Source organism: Achroia grisella, unplaced genomic scaffold (genome assembly GCF_030625045.1).
Source record: "Achroia grisella isolate CSIRO2021 unplaced genomic scaffold, CSIRO_AGI_Agris_v1 utg856, whole genome shotgun sequence".
NCBI classification, from domain to species: domain Eukaryota; kingdom Metazoa; phylum Arthropoda; class Insecta; order Lepidoptera; family Pyralidae; genus Achroia; species Achroia grisella.
In genome coordinates this window covers 1,934,787-1,958,201 of record NW_026713045.1, presented here as the reverse complement: position 1 = coordinate 1,958,201, position 23,415 = coordinate 1,934,787, and the positions used below count along the sequence as shown (strand labels likewise).

The window sequence follows — 23,415 nt, the reverse complement described above, 5'->3', positions numbered from 1 at the left end:
GTTTTCTTACCATTCACTTAGTTACCGTCTTACTCTACTGGTAAACACTTTGCTAGGCAATTTCATAAGCATCGTAAAAGTAAATTAATGCCGTGACAGAGAATCATAGTGTATTAATATAATCTATTATATTACATTACATAAATGGCTCAAATGATCATGATGACTTAACTCTCTTATTGTTTATTTATATAGCGCATAAAATTAAAAAATAATAACAATATTAATAATCCTGTATATTTCACACAGCGCCATCTAGTCCCAAGGGAAGCAGAGCTGTTATGGTTACTAGACAACCTACTTAGATATTTTATTATTTTAATTAAGAAATAAGTATAAAGTTATTTTGACTAAATTTAGTCAATAAATTAAAATATGTGTCAACTAGGTATTGTAATGAAATGCGAGCTCTTAAGTAATTATATGGGTTCCAATGTTATTAATGATACACGTGTAAAATTACTAATGCGTACATATACAATATACCAGTAGCTGTATACGATGTCGACGATATATACATAAACAACTTCTAATATATAGATAGTATAACTATTAATATGCCTACACTACACTTAATAATATTGTACATTCAATTCAAGTCCCCAAATCTATTCACTAAACTAGATACGCGTGGAATACAAATCTGTGAAAGAAGCTTATTGTCGTGCGTAGTTTGGTTTATGTGCGAAAACTACGGGAGGGCGGGCGGCAGTGCGCAAGCGCGTTCGTCGGGCGGCGCCGTGACGTGCCGCTCAGCTGACGCCGCGACGGCCGCGTGACGCGACGCATCGATACCGCGCGCCTGCCAATATCCACCGGCTAATGCCACTGCCCGCTGACTCGCAAGACACCGACAGCAGTGAACAACGTGTTGCCCGCTCGAGCGTGCATCATCTTGCCGCAATTACTGACCAAATGATGGTTCATCGCAGCGGCCGATACACGGCCAATTGGAGAGGTTTCAAAGACTTGGCTTTTGGAAATAAACCGCCTGATGAAGGTGAGTCGCCGGTATTGAATATTGAACTATGAAAATTCCGACATATAACCTCTTTGTTTCGTTATGAGAAATGGAACCATTATAGTATTTACATATCTCTGCCGGTAATTTCGTAAGTCACGCACTCAATATCACACAGCTCGATATAGCGATAGCCTTCTAAGTGTTTTTCGTGAATGAAACACTACTATGTTGAATAAAAAAGCCAGTGAAATATTTTTCGTTATCATATTTCGTACATTTTTTATTGAAAATCTTAACTATAAATATTTATCTTAAGTTAGCCCTTATCTTTGTATAAATTAGTGTGCAAAAATCTTAAGTTTTCTAATTTCTCAAAATGAAGTAGATACCTCCTTAGATGTCTACTAATATTTACCACATTCAAAATAGAAATAGAAATAATCTTTATTCAAATAAACTCATTACAAGCACTTTTGAATATTCATATTTTTGATTCTACCACTCATTCGAAATGCACATTCATCACAAGAAGAATGAACAAGAAACTTGTGTGCTGATCTTTTGAATAGTTGTATTTTTTATATAAGAAAATAGTATCTATGTCTCACAATTACAGCTTACTGCTGTATATATTCTTTGTACTACCTGTATGTTGCATATTAAATGCGAATGATAAATAATTTTATTTAAAATATGATCCGAGCGTTCTTAATCCAGAAATAATATGTAATTATTAGAGGAGTTTATCTGCACAAACCAACATTTTGTAATTTATATAAATATACCAGCCATTGCTTTATAATATGTGCCTTATAATAGCCTAATACTTATAATATGTGCGTTACTAAAAAATACACGGGGGCAAAAGTCAGGACCAGGACAGAACAAATACGTAAATATTTATTAATTTAAGTTCAGGAGAAAGCGTAGTTCAGAGATCTGAACAATATACAATAATTACACTCATATATGCCCTACACACGTAAACGATCTTTCCATCCATATGTCCTAATAAATAATTCATATATTTTCCTCTGCTTTTACTTATTATCTGTTTGCTTTCCCGTGTCTTTTGGCTTATTGAAGGGAGAAATATCCATGGATCGTTTTTTATACACGTACGTGGTCACTTTAATAACTTTCTGTGCCATCTGCAGCCCTCCGGTCAACAAATAGGACCGCCCAAAAATATTGTAAACTATGTCGTTCACTTTAGTTATCCTTGTCATATGTTAATCTCGAATTCTATCCTTTAAATAATTTACAATCACATCTCTTTTATTAGACTAGATACTAGCCGGTTTGCGTCATCTTTCCTTATGCGAGCAGCTAAGGAGAGGAACTCACTGCCTGCGTCTATGTTTCGTGCCTCTTACATTGCTTTCCTTACATTTGCATTGGGTCTTTTAAATCAAGAGTAATAGAATTCATAAATTCAATGTTAAAATATATGCAGATATGTATACGATATATTATATATAGGAACATTAATGTATGAAATACCACGTATATGTACGTGAAATTGGTGGGTAAGCGTTATCAGCCTAGCTTAAAAACAAAGTATTTATCTATTAAAACTGTTATATAAATTGTCACAGAGTTGTACTCGTATATATATTACTATAGTGACTTCAAGTAAGGTATCCCGAAAAATGTTAGCGTGCCATTTCGTTTTTATTAAACAAAACAGGGTAAGTTCGCCTTTGTCACGCATGACCCTTGAAACATAAAGCCATAATAAGTATATGGTTACAATACCTATAGCTGGGTAAATCAGTAAATACTACATCTATGATTTAGTATAATCTGTATACTCTGGAATTTATTTTTTAATAAATTAATATAATATATTCTTGTATACACAGATCTAATATTATATTATTTTTTTTTGTATTTAGTCATGGCCGCGCGAAAATATTGTTCTGGGAAATTTAATCAAACCAGAAAGTGAATATATCAGAAAACTTTGCTTTGTTTTTATTTTATTTTATAGCTTAGCAATTGGTGCTATATAGTTGGCCTTAATTATTATATTACATATAATTAGGTAGGTTAAATTACTGTAATGAATACATAACATACTGCTCCAGCAATACGCTTATAATTAATTATTTTGATATTATATTACTAGCGTAGCGTATCCGGCAATTCTGCCCGGACCAGACAATTGGGTTTTCTAACCATCCAAGATCTTGAAAAATACACTAAAATTTTTTATTAAAATTGGTGTAGTCGTTTAGAAGGAGTTAGCACAGACCATATAAATTCTCAAGGTGGTGACACAGTAAGAACCACTGGTTCTTCTCGTTTACAGAATGTTATAAGAGTCGAGTAATAAAAATTCGTCATAAAACCTCATTCCACAGATAAAATACATAGTCATATTGATTCGTCTCCCCAGTGTGCATAGAAATAGAAGGCTAATATCTTGCCCTTATTACTGTTTGGTATACAGCCTACAGTGAGACGTTATTGTGTTAGACAATATAAAATTAGATAGTATAGTACCTACTGACGCATTACATTACATTTCAGAGAAAGATGAATTCATTGTTATAATCAATTCCTTTACAGATAAAGAAGATATAAAACTACAAGAAGATTTAACAAATCATGAAGTCATATTCTTAAAAAGTATAGTAGAAAGTCCAGATTTTGGCAGAAAAAATGAGGTAAGACTAAAGATGTTTTAAAATATTTTAAATAATTAGCGTAATTAAAAAAAACATATATAGGAAACAAGCTAAATTAGTTGCATAATAAAATTATTATTTTTAATACGTCACACTATTCTTGAGCCAAGCCATGTCAGTATTCAAGGTAGGGGGTCCGTATTAAGGGTCTAGCTCTTGCGACAACACACAAAAATTCCCGGCAGGGTAGGTATATTTTCAGCGACGGAAATGCCTTTCCATTATTATTAAAAAATAAATAGGCCCTGTGACTGTCCTATAATATCCCTATAGCAAAAAAATGCCCTTAAACTGCTTTGGTCGAATAATGATGTTTATTTTTATTTAATACAATAAATTAGAGAAGTACTCTAATCTAAAATGTTAGTACAACAATACTTGAAAATTAACAATTCATATTTACCGCATACCTTATGAAGTAAGGAATAAAGTATATAATAGAATACACCAATCAATGTTGTAATACGCACAGAGTATGAACAGCGTCGGTTTGGTCTGCTTCTGTCAAAGTCAAAACCCAAAGTGTCAAACTAAAACTAACTGGAAGTCTGCTAAACAACCCAACCCGACGCAACCAATCAAATCAAATGTGAAAACTAAACTATTGTCTTTGTCGGTTTGTATTTGTACTTTTTCTTCAAAATAAAGAACATTTTAATCGAACAAAGTTATTTGATATAGTAACTATTAACTACTTATTTCAATACATAAACAAAATAAAATCCAAATATTGAATTCCTTGTAGAGATATGTTGTAAAAAAAATATTTTTCATTCAAGAAACAGAGCTTGTGCCACGCCTATCGCGCCTGTTGGTAAAACTTAATTCCTGAATACTTTGATTATACATAAGTGTTGTTATTGCAGTGTACAGATTCTGAGGAGGACTTGATCATAAAACCCGTCTCCCTTGGTAACGTAAACATAATAAAATCATTGAGCGAGTATCGAGGTAACAACATCCGCACTATAGAGCAAGCCGAACTAGCTATATTATTATCACGACTACATTTTAAGGTAAGTCAGTAAATCATTTTCAATGCAATATACCTTTCTAATATAATCATTACATACCTATGTGTAATGAGCATGTTATAACTGACATTTAATCAATATTAAATATTATTATTAATTGTACATATCAATACCGAGGTTTTATCATGTTATTCCCTTATAATAATTCCCTTTTTAATTACTGTATTGAAATTATTTAAATAAAAACAATTAACTTTTGCTAATAGTTGGAGATACACAATGAATCTGAAAAAATACTGTAAACTATGCAAACATGAAAATCAAGTTGAGTACATATTTATTTTTTTATATAACAGTCTTGTTGTAATATATAATAATCTCTAAATTCATGTTAAGATTCCAAATATTTACACTAGAAACTGCTAATTTGGATGATTGAGCTATTACAATATTACATACATATTATATGCAATGTATTCTGAGAATTATATGGAATGTATTCTGTGAATTATATATATGCAATGTATGTTCGGAAATCTCCTTATGTATATAAAAACAGTGAGACATCTGTATGTGAGCCATTATAATTTTATTTAATGAAATCATCATCTTCATCATCATAAACCTATTATAGTCCACTGCTTAAAAATGGCTTCAAATAAATGAAATTTAATAAATAAGTACATTTGCAGGCATTAATAGAGGCACATGATCAAATAGGTAAAATCTGGCTTGACAGAGGATCTGGTACTGATGAAAAGACAACAGTGAAGGAAGACAGTAAAAACACAGCAGAAGGTGACGACAAAAGTCCTGAGGAGAACGGAGATATGCCCGTAGAAACTGTAAAGGTTGTGGGACTTAGGAAAGAGCCAGGAAAGCCCTTAGGTTTAACTGTAAGTGTTTATTACATTATGCAATTTAAAATAATATTATTACAGGATTTTTCTTTGTTAACAGTAACAGTAATATCCACTCATATGGTAAAACTGCAGGATATATGTATCATATATTCGGCTATATGTATGATTACACACTATGGCTGTTTGTGTATATCTCTGAAATGATCTAATAAGTAGGTAGTAAAAAAGTCATTAATCACCTTGTCTATAATTTTAGTACTGTATTTATGTATTCTATGAGAGTGCATACTCTATCAATAGTAGAATAACACATTAGTCCTATTAATTAGTATAGACATGTAATGTGGAAAATTATTGTTCAAATTTAATTTCAAATTCTTTTCCATAGTAATATTCAAAACCCACCACTTAATGTTTGTTATGAGTCACTACTTATGTGGTTCTTAATCACTATTAATTTATACTTACATTTGTGCAATTAGGTAACCACAGATGAACATGGTCAGCTGATAGTTGCAAGGATACTGGCGGGGAGTCCTGCAGCCAAACAGGCATTAGTGTCAATTGGTGATGTCTTATTAGAAGTAGATGGAGTACAGATTGACTCTGAGGATCAGCTTAAAGAAGCAGTCGCTAAAGATACAGACAGAGTTACATTAAAAGTTGGGCCTAATCTAAAAGAGAAGAGCAGTCAATTGACAAATAAACTTAGTGTAAGTTGTGGATTTTTTATTGAAATGCATAATGTAAATAGTGAATGAGTGTAACACTTTTGCTGCTTCTGTATATACATTTTCAGACCTTGACCTTGATACTGAATAGATATCTGCTACTTAGGCATGCTTTATCCTAACTTGCTTCGTCATGCCATTGCGTTCCTAGTATAAACACAGCTTATAATAAAAAAATTATTAAAAAAGATTTCTTTTAGAATATTATGGGGAATAATTTTAATTATTTTTTATTACTAATAAAAAATAATTAAAATTATTCACTGTATATAAATTTGTGTATTGAAAAGCATATAAATTATAGTTTTCTTATAGTGTTATATGAGGACCCTTTTTGACTATGACCCCAAAGAGGACACACTCATCCCATGCAAAGAGATTGGCTTGGAATTCAAAAGGGGTGATATATTGCAAGTAAGTTGTAGATTTATATGTTATAATTATTTTTTATGTTTGATAATAATACATAAAGGAGAAATAAATTATTGACATGCATAAGTGACAAAAAATTATATGCAAATAAATTCTTAAGTTTGACTAAGACTTTCATTTTTCTTAGTGTCCCATAACCTATGTATTTTGCCTTTATACTACCAACTATTATTTCAGTCTCTCATTGTCTCCGAAATTAGACAGATAATCATATAACTTAATAATATTCATAATGTCTTAAAGCAAAAAAGCCTTTAAAGTTTCTGGGATTAAGGTTGATGTTAAAAAATTTTATGCTAATTTCAGGTATCAGATAGAAAGGATCCAAATTGGTGGCAGGCAAGTCACGTAGATAATCCTGAAAAAGTTGGCCTCATACCGTCACCCGAATTAGAGGAAAGACGCAAGGCATATGTTCCACCGGAAGCTGATTTCGTTCACAAAATCAGCATTTGTGGCGCGCGGGTAAAGTAATATTATATCTTATTATCTTTGCATTGTTCTTTGTTAAATTTCACCATTGTCAGCTTTTTATTCAAAACCGTGACTAATGTATTGTCTTATTAAATAATTGCTTGCCATTTACATAACTCTTGTTTGTGAGTCACTATATATCTCATACAAAAGCACGTTTCATACGTGATTTATACAAAACCTCATTAGGTTAAGTAATTGATGCGTGCAAATTGTTCAGAACGTAATTAACTTAGGAAACTATTTATTGTCTAATTATTACTGAACGCACGATTATATATGCAGCTTTAATGTCTAAATAGGAATTGTTGATTGATTAGTTGACTGTACTTGATAAATGTACTGATCTATAAATAATGGTAAAATATCAAAATTGTTAATAAACTAACGTAATAGTTATTAAAGAATTAAGAATTAAAGAATTTATTTAAACCAAAAACAAAGTTATAACAATAACATATTAAACGTAAACAACTACATTAGTTTACAAAAAACTGTGTTGCAGCTATTTGCGCCCATCTCCAGTGCATTGTATACAATTTAAATAAAAACAAATGAAAATAAATGAATATTACTCCTTAAGAACATTTAGAGAAAGACAAAGTATATAAAATAAAACAAATGATATTTATAATTTATGAGCATTAGAACAAGTGTGTGTGTGAGTGAGTGAGTGTGTGTGTGTGTGTGTGTGTGTGTGTGTGTGTGTGTGTGTGTGTGTCTGTGTGTCTGTGTGTGTATATGTATGTATATACGCGCGTTTATTGCACCTATGTATGCGTTTTATGTATTTCTTTATATTAAATTTTTTTTTGTTTTTGTATTCGCAAGCATAACTTTGTGTCAGTTTTATGTGAATATATACTATAAATACAGCAATTAAACTATTAGATTTTCGGTTTCATCATAAGAGAGGTTCAATAACCAGTTAATTATTTTAATTTTACATTCGCGATGATTAAGGGAGTATATTTGTAAAATCTTATTCACTCGATTATAAACTTTAGAACTAATAAAACAAAAATGTCGATCCACAAGCCTGAGTCTACTTGGAAACTGTTTACAAATATGATCAGTCCTGCGCTTGTTCATAAATAAATTATGATCAAATACCATACTTGAATGTTTACGCAAAATTAGTTTCATAATAAACAATTTTCTGACAGTTAGAACTTTGCATTTGCCATATAAATCAGTTGTTGGGTATCTAATAGGTTTACCTAATAATACCTTTAAAAAATAGTGGTACTATATACAACAGAAATATGTTAACAGAAAAGATAGTTATATTTATTTTATTTAAATCTATATAACCGTTTTTAGATTACATATTTTAAAATAGCCTCTATGAGTATAAACATTTAATTAAAAAACTTGTTTAAACTTGTAACTTAAAAAACAATTTTGATATTTTACCATTATTTATAGATCAGTACATTTACTTCGAATTTGTGAAAAATATTATAAAGTAATATAAATGTACTTATATTGCAGGCATAAGTCTTTTGTAATTCGTTAGATGTCTGATGATTCGCCTTTTTTATAAAACACCCATAAGAAAACACATTGATCCGAAAGATCGTAGTAGACTCGCTTCTGCAACAATATAGTCAAATATCCTCAACAAATCTGAAGTGTGTTTTTTATAATAGACAAATTATTATAAAAAAGCACTTACCTATCTATTTACCATTTGGGATCACAGTTGTGAGAATATATATTTTTTTCATTTCCACTTACAATGTACCAACAAGTGTCAATAACAATTCACAGATATCTAAAAAGAAAAAGAAATTCGTCTATGAATCCCGATCCAGTGTACAACTCGAGGGCGCCGAGCTCGCTCTTTATGAGGAAGTGGCACGAACACCGCCGTTCTTACGACGAATCCTCGCCTTTGTGGGGACTCGTGGCGTTGGTCGCCGCACGCTCAAGAATCGTCTGATACAGGAGCACCCTGACAGATTCGGAGCTGTGGTACCGCGTAAGTATATATATACATATACAGTTCTCAGTTTTTAAAACTGAGAACATAACAATAACCAGTAGAAGACTTCATACAAAATCTATAAATGTAAACCTATATATCAACAGTAGAAAGATAACTTTATCAAATGTAATAACTTAGCGACAGAGTTAAGTCAGTTGGAACAACATAAATAAAGGATCTTTACTGAAGAATCAAATAAAATTTGTAGTAATTTATGTACTAAGTTTCTGTTGAAACATTGAAGTTGAATAGTAAACTCATAGTTAAATAGTTCTCTTGTTAAGTAATATTAATGGTTATACACTTTGAAACATGTTACACTCTTGGAAAAGTATTATAGTATACTAAAATATTTGGATTGATCAAAGCTCTCTGTTGATTTTTCTTAAATAAATATGCTTTTGTTGTTACTCTTCTTAAATTGTACGAAGTACAGGTTTAAATATTTCAAGCAAAGATACAATAGGCGCCTGTCATCTCGCAGACCCTATACCACAGTATGATAAGTAGGTTATGTGGTTTCATCCTCAGATACATCACGACCTCCTCGTCCTATGGAAGAGAATGGACAATCCTATTGGTTCGTATCGCGCGAGGAAATGGAACGTGATGCTCACGCTGGCCGTTTCCTCGAGTACGGCGAGCACAATGATCACCTTTATGGAACCCATCTCGATTCGATACGTGCCGTCATTAAAGAAGGTCAGTGCTATATACGTTCTTTTTTCATTAATTATGTGGGACATAATCCAAAATGAGGTTTTAGAAAAAAAAATGCTGACTACAAAGAAAAGGATCTATTTAATATCTTCAAGTAAATCTCGTCTTTTCATCTACCATAAAAAATGCATAGACAGAGATGGTGAATTAATCATTTGTATATATATCATTTAGACAAGTTAATTTATACATCAGTGCAGTATATATATTTTTTTATATTGATGATAATGATATGGTGCAACAACTAACCTCTAACGGTATGTGCTGGCATCAGTGGACGTTAATGAGTTGAGTATCACGTCAGGTCAATTAGCCCATCGTGACAAATTTATCACAATGTTTTCTAGGGAGAACCGCATGGAGGTTAACATGACTTAGTAAATTACTGTCTATAGGGTCATAAGTCCACATTACTAACAACGTCCTTCACCTCACAGCATACATTTACCCCATGCTTTCGAAATAGGAAAACCTGTGCTTGGAATGCCAGTTCCATTTAAAGATTATAAAATGAAATATCAGGGAAAATGTGTGTGCTGGACTGCGCTCCTCAATCCCTGAAGCTGCTTCATAACAGCAGCGAGTTCCTGCCGTACGTGGTGATGTTGGCGGCGCCGGGCATCGAACAGTTGCGCAACCTCACATACGCGTCTAATCGGAACCTCACCGTAAGTTATATTTCTTGTTGAGCTTCTAATAATTTTATAAAGGACTCACCAAAATATATATTCTCGTCAACACCTAATATGGGCCCCAACTAAATTGAATAAGTATTTTAAGCGAAAGAAAGTAAATAATCCTTAATTATTACACTGGTTGCATAGCACAAAGATTCTTTTAGAACTCCCATCAGAATGTTTTATTGCAAGGTAAATTTTATTTATTTTACTTTCCAATATAACTCTGTTTTACCTAAAGCAGGGTCCCTAAAAAAATATAAATAACTTAATTCATTTTAAAAACAATTAGTTATTGTAATTCCACCCAAAGTAAGCTTTGTATAGAATCTCACTTAATCTTGGCAGAATTGTTGTTTCTGTCCAGGATACAAATACTAATATATCTTATAAGCCTATAATTCTTATAATTTCTATAGATAGGTACAAATATATCATATGACATCAATGTTTATTAAATTTAGAAATAAGCGTATAATTTAGATTTATGATTTTATTTAATTTATATACATTTATAGTCTGTGAATCTGCATCTTAGGTGGATGCTTGTGATAGTAGTATAGTACTGTGTGATTTGTAGTTCTTAGAAATAGTTATCCATTTGATATTTGTATTATTTAAAATTATGTTTCTGTAGAATCGTTGACTGCTTTCGATATATAATTCTAGCATTAATTAATCATTTTACACATTTGAAGTGTAACTACAAAAAAGCTTATAATAAATGCTAATATATAGAGACGCACAGGTGTCTCGTATTAGAAGTTTAGTATACAATATGAAAAACCCAAGGGTTTCTCAAAACATATTTTAATTTATTTCACGTTACTTAATGCAGGAAATAATAAGATGAAGAATTTAAACGTCGTCTACGTAGTACCTCAGTCTCGCCTATTTCAGTCGCCGAGAAGCTTGTTTTTTAAGGTCGTGTATCGATTGTAGGATGCAGATCAAATAGTTGCGTTACAAGATAAGAGGCATGACATCCAGAAGAGTATTCTGGAATGGCAACACATGAGTGGTATCGTGGATGTCACATGATAACGTGATGTTCGTAGTTCTATTCATGTGTATCAACCTTAGTTTGGTTACCGATTACCATCAATTGGCTTTCAGCTCGTTTACCATTACAATTACATTAAAAAAATCTAATTTTATTATATTGTCGGTGTCATATTTATATGGTATTGTGAAAGATAATTATATATAAAATATAACCCCAGATATGATAGCTAATAGAGATCAGGGGAAGAACAGGGCATACTACTCCGACCCCAAATGATGGGATAAAGGCAAGGCAATGATAATGATGATAACATTTCCATGGTTTTATACATACAATTTGTGTGAAACATCCAATATGGTGGATCATGTCAATTATAATTATGGTCTTACTAAACTAATCTTTTAGCTGTCTTTCTGTCTATATTTATTTACTATCAATTGTGACTAATTCCGATAATTCACTTAATTATGTGAACCAAAGCAATAAATTGCACACAGTGTGGATTTGTTTATCAATATCAAAACAATAATAGATATGTAATAATTTTATTTGTAGCACGTTCAGAGTTAAAGGGCATCAGGGGCTATAATGAAAGATTAAAGACCTTTATTGATATAAATGCAGTATGGCGCGTGTTAATATATATGATTTGACATCTTAATTACTTATTTAATCATCGATTGTTAGGATAATACACATTGCAGTTATATTTACTTTGTCATATTTTGCGTATCGTTTTTCTTTGTAATTATATATGAATGATTATATCTATGGTTACAAAGCGTGCGTGCCTACAACACGCAGTGTGTGCACGCACATTTAAACGTGTGTAATCGTTATACCACAAACACTCGTGAATTGAAAGACTATTTTACAGGAATTACTTCCTTTATTTAATGTACTGTAGACTATGTATTCGTGCATGTTTTAAATTATACTTTTACGTTATTGATGTATTGTGCGCATGCGTGTAGTTCGACCGGCAGAGCTCCATTCGCTACAGTTCTCGGCGCGCCCGTACTCTGGAGTCACTCGCGTCGCTGTATGAGGTAAGAACCGTTGAATTGTTACTATGAGCATGGTTTAACTTTCGTATGTATAGAACTATTTCTAACAGCCTTGCATTGGTTGTCATGTGTTAGTTTCCTGTCCTGTATTTTACGTAATCGACATAAGCTTAAAACTGCGTATACCAGTCTTAGTCAAACTACTTTTAAGCAAAACTTTTTTCTAATTTTAAAATTTTTTATAAAGCCTTAGCAAAATCACGTTTGTGTTTGTATCTTAACTGTATATGAAATTATTGTAATTTTTTGGGATTTATTGAAATTGTTTTTAAAAAGCAGATTTACAATATTACTATGGATTAATAATTAATTAATTTAATCGAAACGTGCCATTCTATCGTTAGGAGGAGGACATGAAGCAAACATTAGAAGACAGCGCCCGTATACAGCGCCAATATGAAAAATACATCGATCTAGTGATCACGAATAATAACATGGACACTACATATTCCAAAATAATGGATGCGCTTCACTCACTATCTACCGACCATCAGTGGGTGCCTGTCAGCTGGATTTATTAACTTTTACAATTATTAAGAACGATTCTTAAGATTTGCTCCCTTGTTCAGAAAAACAAAAATTTACAAATTCCTTTAACTATTACAATGCTGCTACTAACTTTCAAATGTAAAACTATTTTGTCATTTCTTTACGAGATCTTTTTCTTAGGGAATGGCAAAGTAGTATCGCAATAGCTAAAATTAATTTAATACGATTTTATGAATAAGGGCTTTAATGTATAAGGAGCAGTCGCTAGCTTTTATAGAAAATGTCTGATGCCTCTAATTCATTATTCTAATCAATACACTCTATCAATGTTTTAGGAGGCAAAGCGATGCATTTTTAGTTAAACTAGGGAGCTAAACCTCATAAAACGCCCCAAACGCCACGTTACTATGTTCGGCAGCTCCATAGAATAAGTAGATAAGTAAGTATTCACAGTCTTCCCGCACTAAATTAGTAAATTAATATTAGGAATTACTATAGTTTTTACTGTTCAGAGCTTTACAAAGACAATGACTACGCAATCCACAATGCTACAAATTATATTTGCCACTTCAATTGCTCAAATTGTGGCACTACAACATATACACGTATTTTTAGGATCAGGTGATGTGTTATGTAACTACTTTTACTATGATAATGTTATAACATAAGTCTTACAATATTGTTCTTAATGTGTGCTTACTATCATTGTATCCTGTTTTTAATTTACGGCCTTGACCGATGAGTGTTAGTATGTTCATTGTTGTTGGATAGGGTCAGGTTCAGGATCAGGTTGCCCGTCTCCAAAGAAGGCGGGGTGTAGCAACTGAATGCGTCGAAGTTCATCAGAACATAAGTTGTGTTGGAACAACCTGACGACTACCAACTGTATATCAGCATATTAGCAATGTAATAATTGCAATAGATTGATTTATTTAACGTTGTTATTATACCATAAAATATTAGTTAAAATTATAATAACAATTTTGTCTACAAAATTCTTATAGTCAATATAACGCAACTCAAAAATATATTGTTTAGAATTTATTATAATAAGTTTAGTGCGGGTCATTTTTAGGATATATTAAGACAATCTTTTATTATACATAAAATATAATATTATTAAGATAAATATCATGATGCATTTGAGCTATAGGCCTATCACTGATTCTGAATTGGTTCAAAGAAGATGCAAAGTGCGGGTGGAATCATGCGAATATCATAGACGGTGACGAGGAGAGAAATTGTTTTAAACGTACAGCAACTACTATTAATATAATGGCTACTGAAATTAAAAAGTTAATGTCACTATATTTAATAAAGTATTCGTCGTATTGATGTTAGGTAGAGCATGGCGATATAAATGCTCTTGAATCTTATTCTTTTAAAACTTATTTAACTTATACAAATCTATATGCTAATATTCGCCTATTTATATTTTTTTAACTGTGATAAAATACTGCTTTAGCAAATGTCTTATATTTACATTTATCTCCGTATATTTTAGTACTCATTAGTGTATTCTTACTTTTACTACTTATTATTTTGTTATATAATCTATTGTATTATAATTAACGTGACGAAAACGCATTTTAATATCAATCAACTTATCAGATCTACGATACTGGTAAAATTGCACCAGTATAATTAGGTGCGGATATGCCTTCCAGCATCTCGGTAATGCCGCCTGCCCAACTTGAAATATCACAAACTATATTAAAATACTTCTTTCATTTGATATTTTATAATTAACATTAATACTACTATTACAGTAGCCATTATCTTACAGAGTGATCTTCTGACTGTAGGTACTGAAAAATGTTATAAAAAATCGGAATTACTATTCCGATATATCTTGCTTGTTAAGGTCATATAATAGTATGATTTTACTTCTTTATGTATTTTAATTTATACATAGAACGACAATGAAATCTTCTGACTGTAGTCACATAGTTTATTTATAATATTAAAGCTTAGAGCATTATTTACAATACGAGACCGCCTTTAGGTAGGTAATTCTTTGTTCAAGTACTGAGTTTATATTATGGAATATAATTTATTGACGTTTAAAGACAAAAAATACATATGTAAAAAATAAGTAAAGCATAATGCAAACAATAAATTACGCCATAAAAGCAATATACACAAATATGTAATATTCTTAAATCTATTAGCTATTCTTAAATCCACTACATATAAGAATAACTATTCTTATAATTTGTATAGCATCACAAGCTAATATACGACTTGGTGACATGTAACAGGTTATTTTATAATTATCCCATATTTATTCTTAGTTTTTTGTAGATGTTTTTTAATGATAATTTGCCGTTATATATATTTATTGTGTATGCGACCTAATAGTAATAATTTGTTATATAGGTGCTTGAGAATGTACAGATTTCTTGCTAATGTTTGTATTGTGTACATCATTCCTTTCTAGAAATTACGATCTAAACTTTCCTATTATGGTTATAATGTTCTAAGTCTTAAACATGCTACAGACTTAATGTCATATGCTTCTGAAGTCTTTTCATAATTTATCATCTCGTAACCCACCTAATAAATCATTATATAGGCTTTGTACGAATTTGTAGAACTAGAGTGTGTAAAAGAAGAATGGTATTAAAATATAGGTATTATGTAATAAAGACGATTTTATTCTTGTATTTCTCAATGAAGTAGTTTATAATAAGTGGTCACCAACATGACACGTTCTACGTGAGTTCACAAAATTATAGAAATATGTTCGTGAACGAAAACGTTCGTTATTCTGCAGAGTTATTAGTTTTTCATGTTTTTTATTTTAATTTTTACCAATCGGATGTAAGTACATATTAATTTTAAGGTGGATCGTAAGGATTTTCTTTCAAATTATAAGTACTATTCATATTTGCTGCATACAGAATCAATGCTTTATGAGCCTTCTTGGTGCCTGTATCAAATTGCAGAATTATGAGAAAGCAATAGAATTAACAAGGTTTAGAAAATGCAATTCTGACTCGTTTGTAATAATAAGTTATTTAAATAAAAATGCTATCTGTAGTAAATTAGACATGTAATAATTATGTTACCTACTTTGCACGTACACATCTCAAATAAGTATATATATACATATATATATATATATATACTTTTACAATTGTTGCATTACATCACATAAATATAATCACATTAAGAGTAAGAACGCTGTATAACTTTATTAAATAAGATTTGAACACTCTTGTGTTTTTTAAATAATTTAAATAATAATGCAATTTATGTATATACAATATTGTATTCAGGAACTTGCTTGTTAGATTTGTTAATTTAATCATATAGTTGTAAACATCATTGAATCTCACATTCCGTCCATATTATTTTGTTATTTAGCTATAAATTTTATTGTGTCGAAATTATTCAATATATTATACATTATGTACCTAACGTGCTTTAATTTATCGCTCACTGTTCACTTAATAATTTTGCTATTCAATTTATGTATTTTGCTATTAATTTAAACTACACTATGTTCTTCGGCATCCCAATAAAATTATTTCGTTATCTCGCATTTAGTTTCTACTGATTTGCCTGTCGAGTAGTTTTATGATGGCGGGCTGAAGTTTTAAATATGTTTGGATCAATATGGTTCAATCCAGTCTCGCTTCCAACAACTATAGTGTTATTTTCTTGATCAATCTTGTCTAGCAAATGCGGTGCCAGTAAAAGAAATAGTTGCTACAATAGAAATATTATTTATATGTAGAAATATATTACGGTGCGCATATCCAATATTCTAACAGTATTATAATTTTATGGAACAACATAATTGTCTAGCCATTTACGAGTCGATCATTCTCTTTCTGTGTCATATAAAAATCTTGAATATAGTATTATAATTATAGGTAATACATGCTTATATAACCCACGCCCTCAAGTCGCGGTTTTGATCCTCTCACAATACAACCATTTATATTAATGAATAATGGCCTGGCTATTTTTTGTATATAATTAGTATATACAACTTGTAGTGTTCCTAACAGGTATTATAAAAATAATTTTTTCTATGTATGTTTCGGTTAACTTGAACTCATACTACTTATTCGAATAGCTTTTGACTACATAGGTGATTATTGTTATTTACTATATTAGATACACAAAGATACTATACCTCGGCCCAGGGTATAAGGGGCAGATTAGCGAATATTGCTTGCCAACCGGGTAAACCCAGGTGAACTAACGCCATTCTAAAATATAATGTGAAAGAATCTGCCAGCCAACCCCATGCCCCTTCGCGAGTTGCTAGCCATACTGACCATGATCCACCAGTGTGTATCAAACATACCTAAACAAAGAAAATATTAACACTAATACATATGTAAACAACCTTCGTGTAAGGAATTAGTTATTCGTTTTAAATGCGGACTCAGACGTAGTATTATAAACGCGTAATGAATTGTATCTAGATTTTGGTTGTTTGGATGTTAGATTTTAAAAATTCTTTTACTGCTAGATAGCCCATTTGTCGTTGGAGGAAGAGTATAATAAATAACATCATGTTACGAGCACTAGGAGCTAGGCTGGAATGAAAAAGAGGACCAGACGAAGTTCAGCGAGTCACTAAGTATTAGGTACCTATGTATGTAAATAGTTAATACTCCATCCATTAATTGTGTGAGCGATACCTATATAATATTTTCAACTTGTGAACTTACGTGTTATAGAGATGATACTTACTTTTCCAATAGTCCGGCACGAGTCCAATTCGAACACCTTACTTTTTGTGTTTAGTACCGGTCGCGGGCCGCTATTTTGTCTAGTCATAGAAAAATCCAACAAATCCTTCAAGGCTGGTGACAAGCACAATTCATTTAACGAATTCACTCGAATAGACCCAACCGGAAGAATTTCATCGGCTGCAGACAAATATATATAGGTTCATAAGTAAATAGTTATAGTACCTTATACCGGATAGACTTGGTATTCAAATAACAATGTTAGATACTTCTATAGAAGCATTACGTATAGCTTTTTTGAATGTATTCTATTACTATACTATATTTCGTTGGTCTTTATAGCTTCACCGGACGATAAGGGACAAACACAGATGTCACTCCAAACCAGCGGAAGAACTTCTAAAGAACGCGGATACAACTTTAGTCTAAGGGTAGGTACCAGTAGGGGATCGAACCTCGGCTCAGGCCATCGTAATTTCAATCCTCCTTTGAATTAGATGAGGGATCGATCGCTTATACAATTTGGAATAAGTTGTGATGTTAGGTACAAGTATAAACTTGCTGTCCTCATGCAAACTACGTCTAGATAAAATTGACAGATCTTTTATAGGAATGGGCAGCTTTTAATAAGTTTAAAAAATATATTAAGAAATACTGACCAAACAAAGCCTATTGTTCTGTAAACGATTATTTGGGAGACGACTTTGTATACCCCTAATTGTTCAGACAAGGGATGTCAAACATATACATCAATATTAAAAAAATTAACTTGATGGTAGGTAAAGTAAAAAAAGATGCCTTGCACAAGAGTACGAAAGGTCCTATGTGAATAAGTTTGAATTTTAATTATTATAGACTTACCTGAATATTTATAGTGCCAAGTTAATTGGAAACCATCACTTGAAGCATAAAAATTTCTAAGATCTTCTGGAAGTACTGCAGAATGTCTTTGTTCCCATGTTGAAAGAGCTACGCGATCGCAAGGGGACCTACGTTCGACACTCACATTGCAAATGCGGGGATCAGATTCTGTAAGAAAAGATAAATAGAAAATGCATTATTTACACTATACAATGCCTTATAGTACTTATACTCATGTTTGATAGTAAGAAATTATAAAACAACACGAATTTTAATTAACAATATTTTCAATAAAACTTGTATGTATTGAGTTTAGTATATTAATGTAATATACCCGTAGGTAATAATAATATACATTCATAGCATAATCCCAAAATGGAGGTAGTCAGAGGCGTTTTAAACTGTCGATACTGGGGTGAACGCAATGTGCGACTGTGCGACTACTGGCTACAGTGGTCAACTTAGCAAGTAATCAATATAACTAGTACTCAACTCAATAAACGATCCTTTTTTTTTTTTTTCTTGGGGAAATCCGTCATGGAGGCCCGCCCGCTCCAGGGGTAACGAGCGGGTACTGCCGGACTTCTACCGGCTAAAACCCTAAGGTGTACCTCTACTGCTTGTTGCCGGAGCTCCGGGTGTGCGCGGGCATTCTTCCGCAGCTCCGACGGCGGGAACCCATCTCAGTAGACGGGTCACTACTCTTCTTCAGAAGAAGTAGCGCGGGTACACGCGCGCACTTTCTCAAGGCTGCGATGTCGACGGGGAGGCAGCCGCCCCCAATAAACGATCCTACGCTAAGATGCAAGCTTATATAGTAGTTGATAGTAACATTATGTCATATAAATAAGTAATGCCAAACCTAGCCATAAATGTAACATGTATTGTTGATACTAATAATTAAATATTACTATTAAAAATGTATAGAAGATTTCTTTCACAATTATACACGGTACTTGACATAATTTTAATAAAAAAAAATATCCTTAATCGATAAGTTTTGACCAATACGATAAAAGAACAACTGAGCAAATAATAAAGACTATCCAAAACATACACGACTAGCTCAATTGATTAATAAAATTGACAGATCTTTTATAGGAATGGGCAGCTTTTAATAAGTTTAAAAAATATATTAAGAAATACTGACCAAACAAAGCCTATTGTTCTGTAAACGATTATTTGGGAGACGACTTTGTATACCCCTAATTGTTCAGACAAGGGATGTCAAACATATACATCAATATTAAAAAATTTAACTTGATGGTAGGTAAAGTAAAAAAAGTTCATTAATAGTTCTATCTACATTTAAAAAACGTTAGTACGTTTGCTGTCACTGTCAATTATATGCAAATTGTAACTTTGACGCAAGACAACACATTATGCCGGAATAAAATAAATTCTAACCTCTAATTTTATGTTATTTGCGAACAAAATTGTTAGATAAATCTAATAAATTTATTATAATTATGACTAATATAAGCGACGGAGTATGTGCAATTAAAGAAGAATATATAGTAAAGAGGACAACTAATATTGATACAGAAAGTAGTTCTAATTCAATAAAAAGAAAACTTGACGATACTGGCGACTGCAAGGATAATAATGGTGACAATAAGCTATCAAAAAATAATAATACTGATAATATATGGACAAAACATAAAAAGAGGGGTCAGAACAAGGCGAGACCAAAAACATTTCATGATAACAAAGAAGACAAGCCTTGCCCTAGCATTGTGGATGTAAAATGTTCGGATGAAGTAAAACCCTGCCAGTATACAAACTGTAAATTTATACATAATCCTAGTGATTATTTAACTACAAAACCTAAAGATATCAGTCAAAAGTGTCATATTTTTGATATTCGTGGTAAATGCCCTAGGGGTATAGCTTGCCGGTTTGGTTCAGAACACATAACGCCCGAAGGTTACAATTTAGTCAATGAGGAAAAATTTATGAAATGGAAAGAGGATACCCAAAACACACTGCAACATACACTTCAAATACAGCTCCAAAAGAGGACATATGATTTAAGTTTTGCTGAAAAACTTGTTAAATTGATGGATACAAGAAATAAATCTTTAGAAAAGACTTCAAGTGACCTTGAAAATACTACTACGGAAAATACTGTAGATAAAGAAAAAAAATTCAGTGGTACCATTACTGATGAAGATATTATCAAACTTCTTCCCAGGGAAAAGAAAACCATAAACTGGGAAAATAAATTATATCTCAGTCCACTCACTACTGTGGGTAATTTACCTTTCAGAAGAATTTGTAAACAGTATGGTGCAGACATTACATGTGGTGAAATGGCATTGTGTGAATCCTTGCTTAAAGGTACTAAACAAGAATGGGCACTAGTAAAACGGCATGAGTCTGAAGATATTTTTGGGGCACAAATATGCGGAAATAATGCATATATAATAACGAAAGTTGCACAGCTTTTGCAAGAAAATGCTCACCTTGACTTTATAGATTTAAATCTTGGGTGTCCTATTGACTTAATTTACAAGAAAGGAGGTGGCAGTGGAATGATGCACCGTTTGCCTACACTTCAAGCTTCCATAACATGTGCTTCAAAATTACTTAATATACCATTTACTATTAAAATGAGAACAGGTGTTTATCAAAACAAAAAAATTGCCCACACCATTATTCCAAAAGTTGTTGAAGCAGGTGTCTCTATGGTATGTCTACATGGAAGATCGAGAGAAGCAAGGTACACTAGATCAGCGGATTGGGAATATATTGAAACTTGTGCTAAAGCTGCTGCCCCTTGCCCTGTCTTTGGTAATGGGGATATTTTAAATTATGAAGATTATGTACAAAGGAGGGAAATGGCACCATCAATTCAAGGTGTAATGATTGGCCGCGGAGCATTAATTAAGCCTTGGGTATTTACAGAGATTAAAGAACAGAGACTTTGGGATATAAGTAGTAAAGAGAGATTTGAAATTATCAAGAAATACACAAATTATGGGCTTGAACATTGGGGTTCAGATGTACAAGGAGTTGAGAATACTCGAAGATTTTTATTAGAATGGCTATCCTTCTTGTATCGTTATGTTCCAGTGGGACTCTTAGAAAGACCACCTCAAAAAATTAATGAGAGACCACCCACATACTTTGGTAGAGATGACCTGGAGACACTGATGGGATCAGCAAACTGTGTAGATTGGATAAAAATTAGTGAAATGTTATTAGGACCAGTTCCAGATGGATTTAAATTTTTACCAAAACATAAAACTAATTTGTATCAATGAGTGTAGTCCTAGATTTATAAGTATTATAATTAAAATATAAGTTGTTATGTTTTATTAAGCTTGTTTGACTGGTGAAATTTCTTTTAAGTAAGTACATAATTACTACACACATAATATTCAGTCTACACTAACCCAATAATTTAGTTACTCCCAGTGTAATATTTTCATAAAAAGAATCTTCAGACACCAAGTCCACACAAAAACTCATTATTATATTGGATGTTTCAATGTTATTAATTTAAACTGTTGTAACTACTTATTATAACAAACCTGTTGTCCTGGTAACCAGCATAGGCATTGTGGTCCAATACTCGTCGGTAATGGAATAATATATCAGGTAAAATATTTATTTTATTGTATTTTTTATGTAATTGCAAACAAACCGATAACCCACCAGTAAATGTAACCGTGTCGTATATAAACAGCATTACATTATCATGTGGCACCTTTACCCTGTAATAGTACTTATGCGTTTCCATTTCGGAGGACTATGATATTATGCCTCCTTATTCTTTCATTTCACTGCCATCGTTCAAGAAACAAGTTAATTGGCCTCTGAAATATTCGAGACACAGAAGACTTTACAATATCTACCTCGGTAGGTGTTAGTTATTTCTGAATTCACGTGAATTACAATTAAACAATTTTTTATTTACAGTCCTCATTATTATTATCAGGAGTATTAAATCCTTTATCCAAATAAACAATATAAGCAATTTTGAATAGTTAGTTTTTTTTTAATTTACCGCTCATTGGGAAGCTGTCCCATCACAAGAACGAGAAACTTGCGTGTTACTCGTGCTACTCTTGTGATACAAACTAACATTAATTAATTAGTCAAAATATTAAATATACAATAACTTTAAATCCCTAAAAAGTCCCTACAAGCAGCATTTGTTCACGATTGTAACGGATGAGACTCCGAGAGAGATGGGAAGAATATTGTTGATAATTGTATCGGACCCATACATTGCTAGCAATGTACCATATCAGATCTACATCCATATGGTCTTTTCTAGAAACCATACCTGCAGTTAGCGCACATAGGTCCATCATTCCACAATAATAAATTTTGATGTAAACTGCCGCATATGAGTCGATATGTTAAAATAAAAGAAGTATGAATGTCGTTGTAAAACTTTTATTCAAGTATATAATTATTATTTCTATGAGATTAGCAGCTAGTCAAATTTCTGTGCACAATAATAGAGTATCTACTTAATACTTCTGACATACAAAAAGACGAAATTTACATTAAAACAAAATTATATATACTGCATCCGTTTCTATATAAAAATTTCCACGAAACAAGTCTGTCCTAAGTTTCATTATGCAGTAAATAATTAATACTACACAGAATAAGTAAGTCTATATTATAATAACAATGTATTATTATGAATTATATTCATGTTTTACGTTTTAGAAAGGTCTAGGAAGTAAGAAATTTTAAATGATAAAATTAATCACCTCAGCAATCAATTGAATTTAAAGGAAAT

The 23,415-nt window shown here is 31.9% G+C and overlaps 3 protein-coding genes across 5 annotated transcripts; 2 read left to right on the top strand and 1 right to left on the bottom strand.

Moving 5' to 3' along the window:
• Positions 1–858: 858 nt before the first annotated feature.
• Positions 859–16,498, top strand: LOC131852750 (protein PALS2). Of its 3 annotated transcripts, XM_059203475.1 has the most exons (12): positions 859–1,000; positions 3,539–3,636; positions 4,524–4,673; positions 5,324–5,527; positions 5,977–6,207; positions 6,541–6,639; positions 6,964–7,122; positions 8,905–9,115; positions 9,653–9,823; positions 10,364–10,509; positions 12,499–12,573; positions 12,936–16,498. In XM_059203475.1, exons 1-12 carry the CDS (start codon positions 916–918, stop codon positions 13,110–13,112), a joined length of 1,806 nt encoding a protein of 601 aa, XP_059059458.1. In that variant the 5' UTR covers positions 859–915; the 3' UTR covers positions 13,113–16,498. The 3 variants fall into 3 exon arrangements, with proteins under 3 accessions (XP_059059458.1, XP_059059459.1, XP_059059460.1); XM_059203476.1 differs by lacking the exons at positions 859–1,000; positions 3,539–3,636 and adding an exon at positions 4,204–4,273; XM_059203477.1 differs by lacking the exons at positions 859–1,000; positions 3,539–3,636 and adding an exon at positions 4,314–4,337.
• On the bottom strand, positions 14,565–22,643 carry LOC131852752 (tubulin polyglutamylase complex subunit 2). Its single transcript, XM_059203480.1, has 5 exons — positions 22,052–22,643; positions 18,654–18,821; positions 17,794–17,972; positions 17,228–17,401; positions 14,565–16,794 (listed from the first exon to the last, which is right to left on the bottom strand). Exons 1-5 carry the CDS (start codon positions 22,125–22,127, stop codon positions 16,636–16,638), a joined length of 756 nt encoding a protein of 251 aa, XP_059059463.1. The 5' UTR covers positions 22,128–22,643; the 3' UTR covers positions 14,565–16,635.
• LOC131852751 (tRNA-dihydrouridine(47) synthase [NAD(P)(+)]-like) lies at positions 20,020–22,037 on the top strand. Its single transcript, XM_059203479.1, has one exon. The coding sequence runs from the start codon at positions 20,123–20,125 to the stop codon at positions 21,917–21,919; it is 1,797 nt and encodes a 598-aa protein (XP_059059462.1). The 5' UTR covers positions 20,020–20,122; the 3' UTR covers positions 21,920–22,037.
• Positions 22,644–23,415: the final 772 nt, after the last annotated feature.

Coding starts and splice junctions, on each gene's coding strand:
- LOC131852750 (XM_059203475.1), top strand. CDS start 916: ATGATGGTTCATCGCAGCGGCCGATACACGGCCAATTGGAGAGGTTTC. Junction 1,001..3,538: donor AAATAAACCGCCTGATGAAG/GTGAGTCGCCGG, acceptor ATTCCTTTACAG/ATAAAGAAGATATAAAACTA. Junction 9,824..10,363: donor ACGTGCCGTCATTAAAGAAG/GTCAGTGCTATA, acceptor ATGAAATATCAG/GGAAAATGTGTGTGCTGGAC.
- LOC131852752 (XM_059203480.1), bottom strand. CDS start 22,127: ATGAGTTTTTGTGTGGACTTGGTGTCTGAAGATTCTTTTTATGAAAAT. Junction 18,822..22,051: donor GGGAGTAACTAAATTATTGG/GTTAGTGTAGAC, acceptor CTTTTCTTACAG/AATCTGATCCCCGCATTTGC. Junction 17,973..18,653: donor TTGGCACTATAAATATTCAG/GTAAGTCTATAA, acceptor ATTTGTCTGCAG/CCGATGAAATTCTTCCGGTT.
- LOC131852751 (XM_059203479.1), top strand. CDS start 20,123: ATGACTAATATAAGCGACGGAGTATGTGCAATTAAAGAAGAATATATA.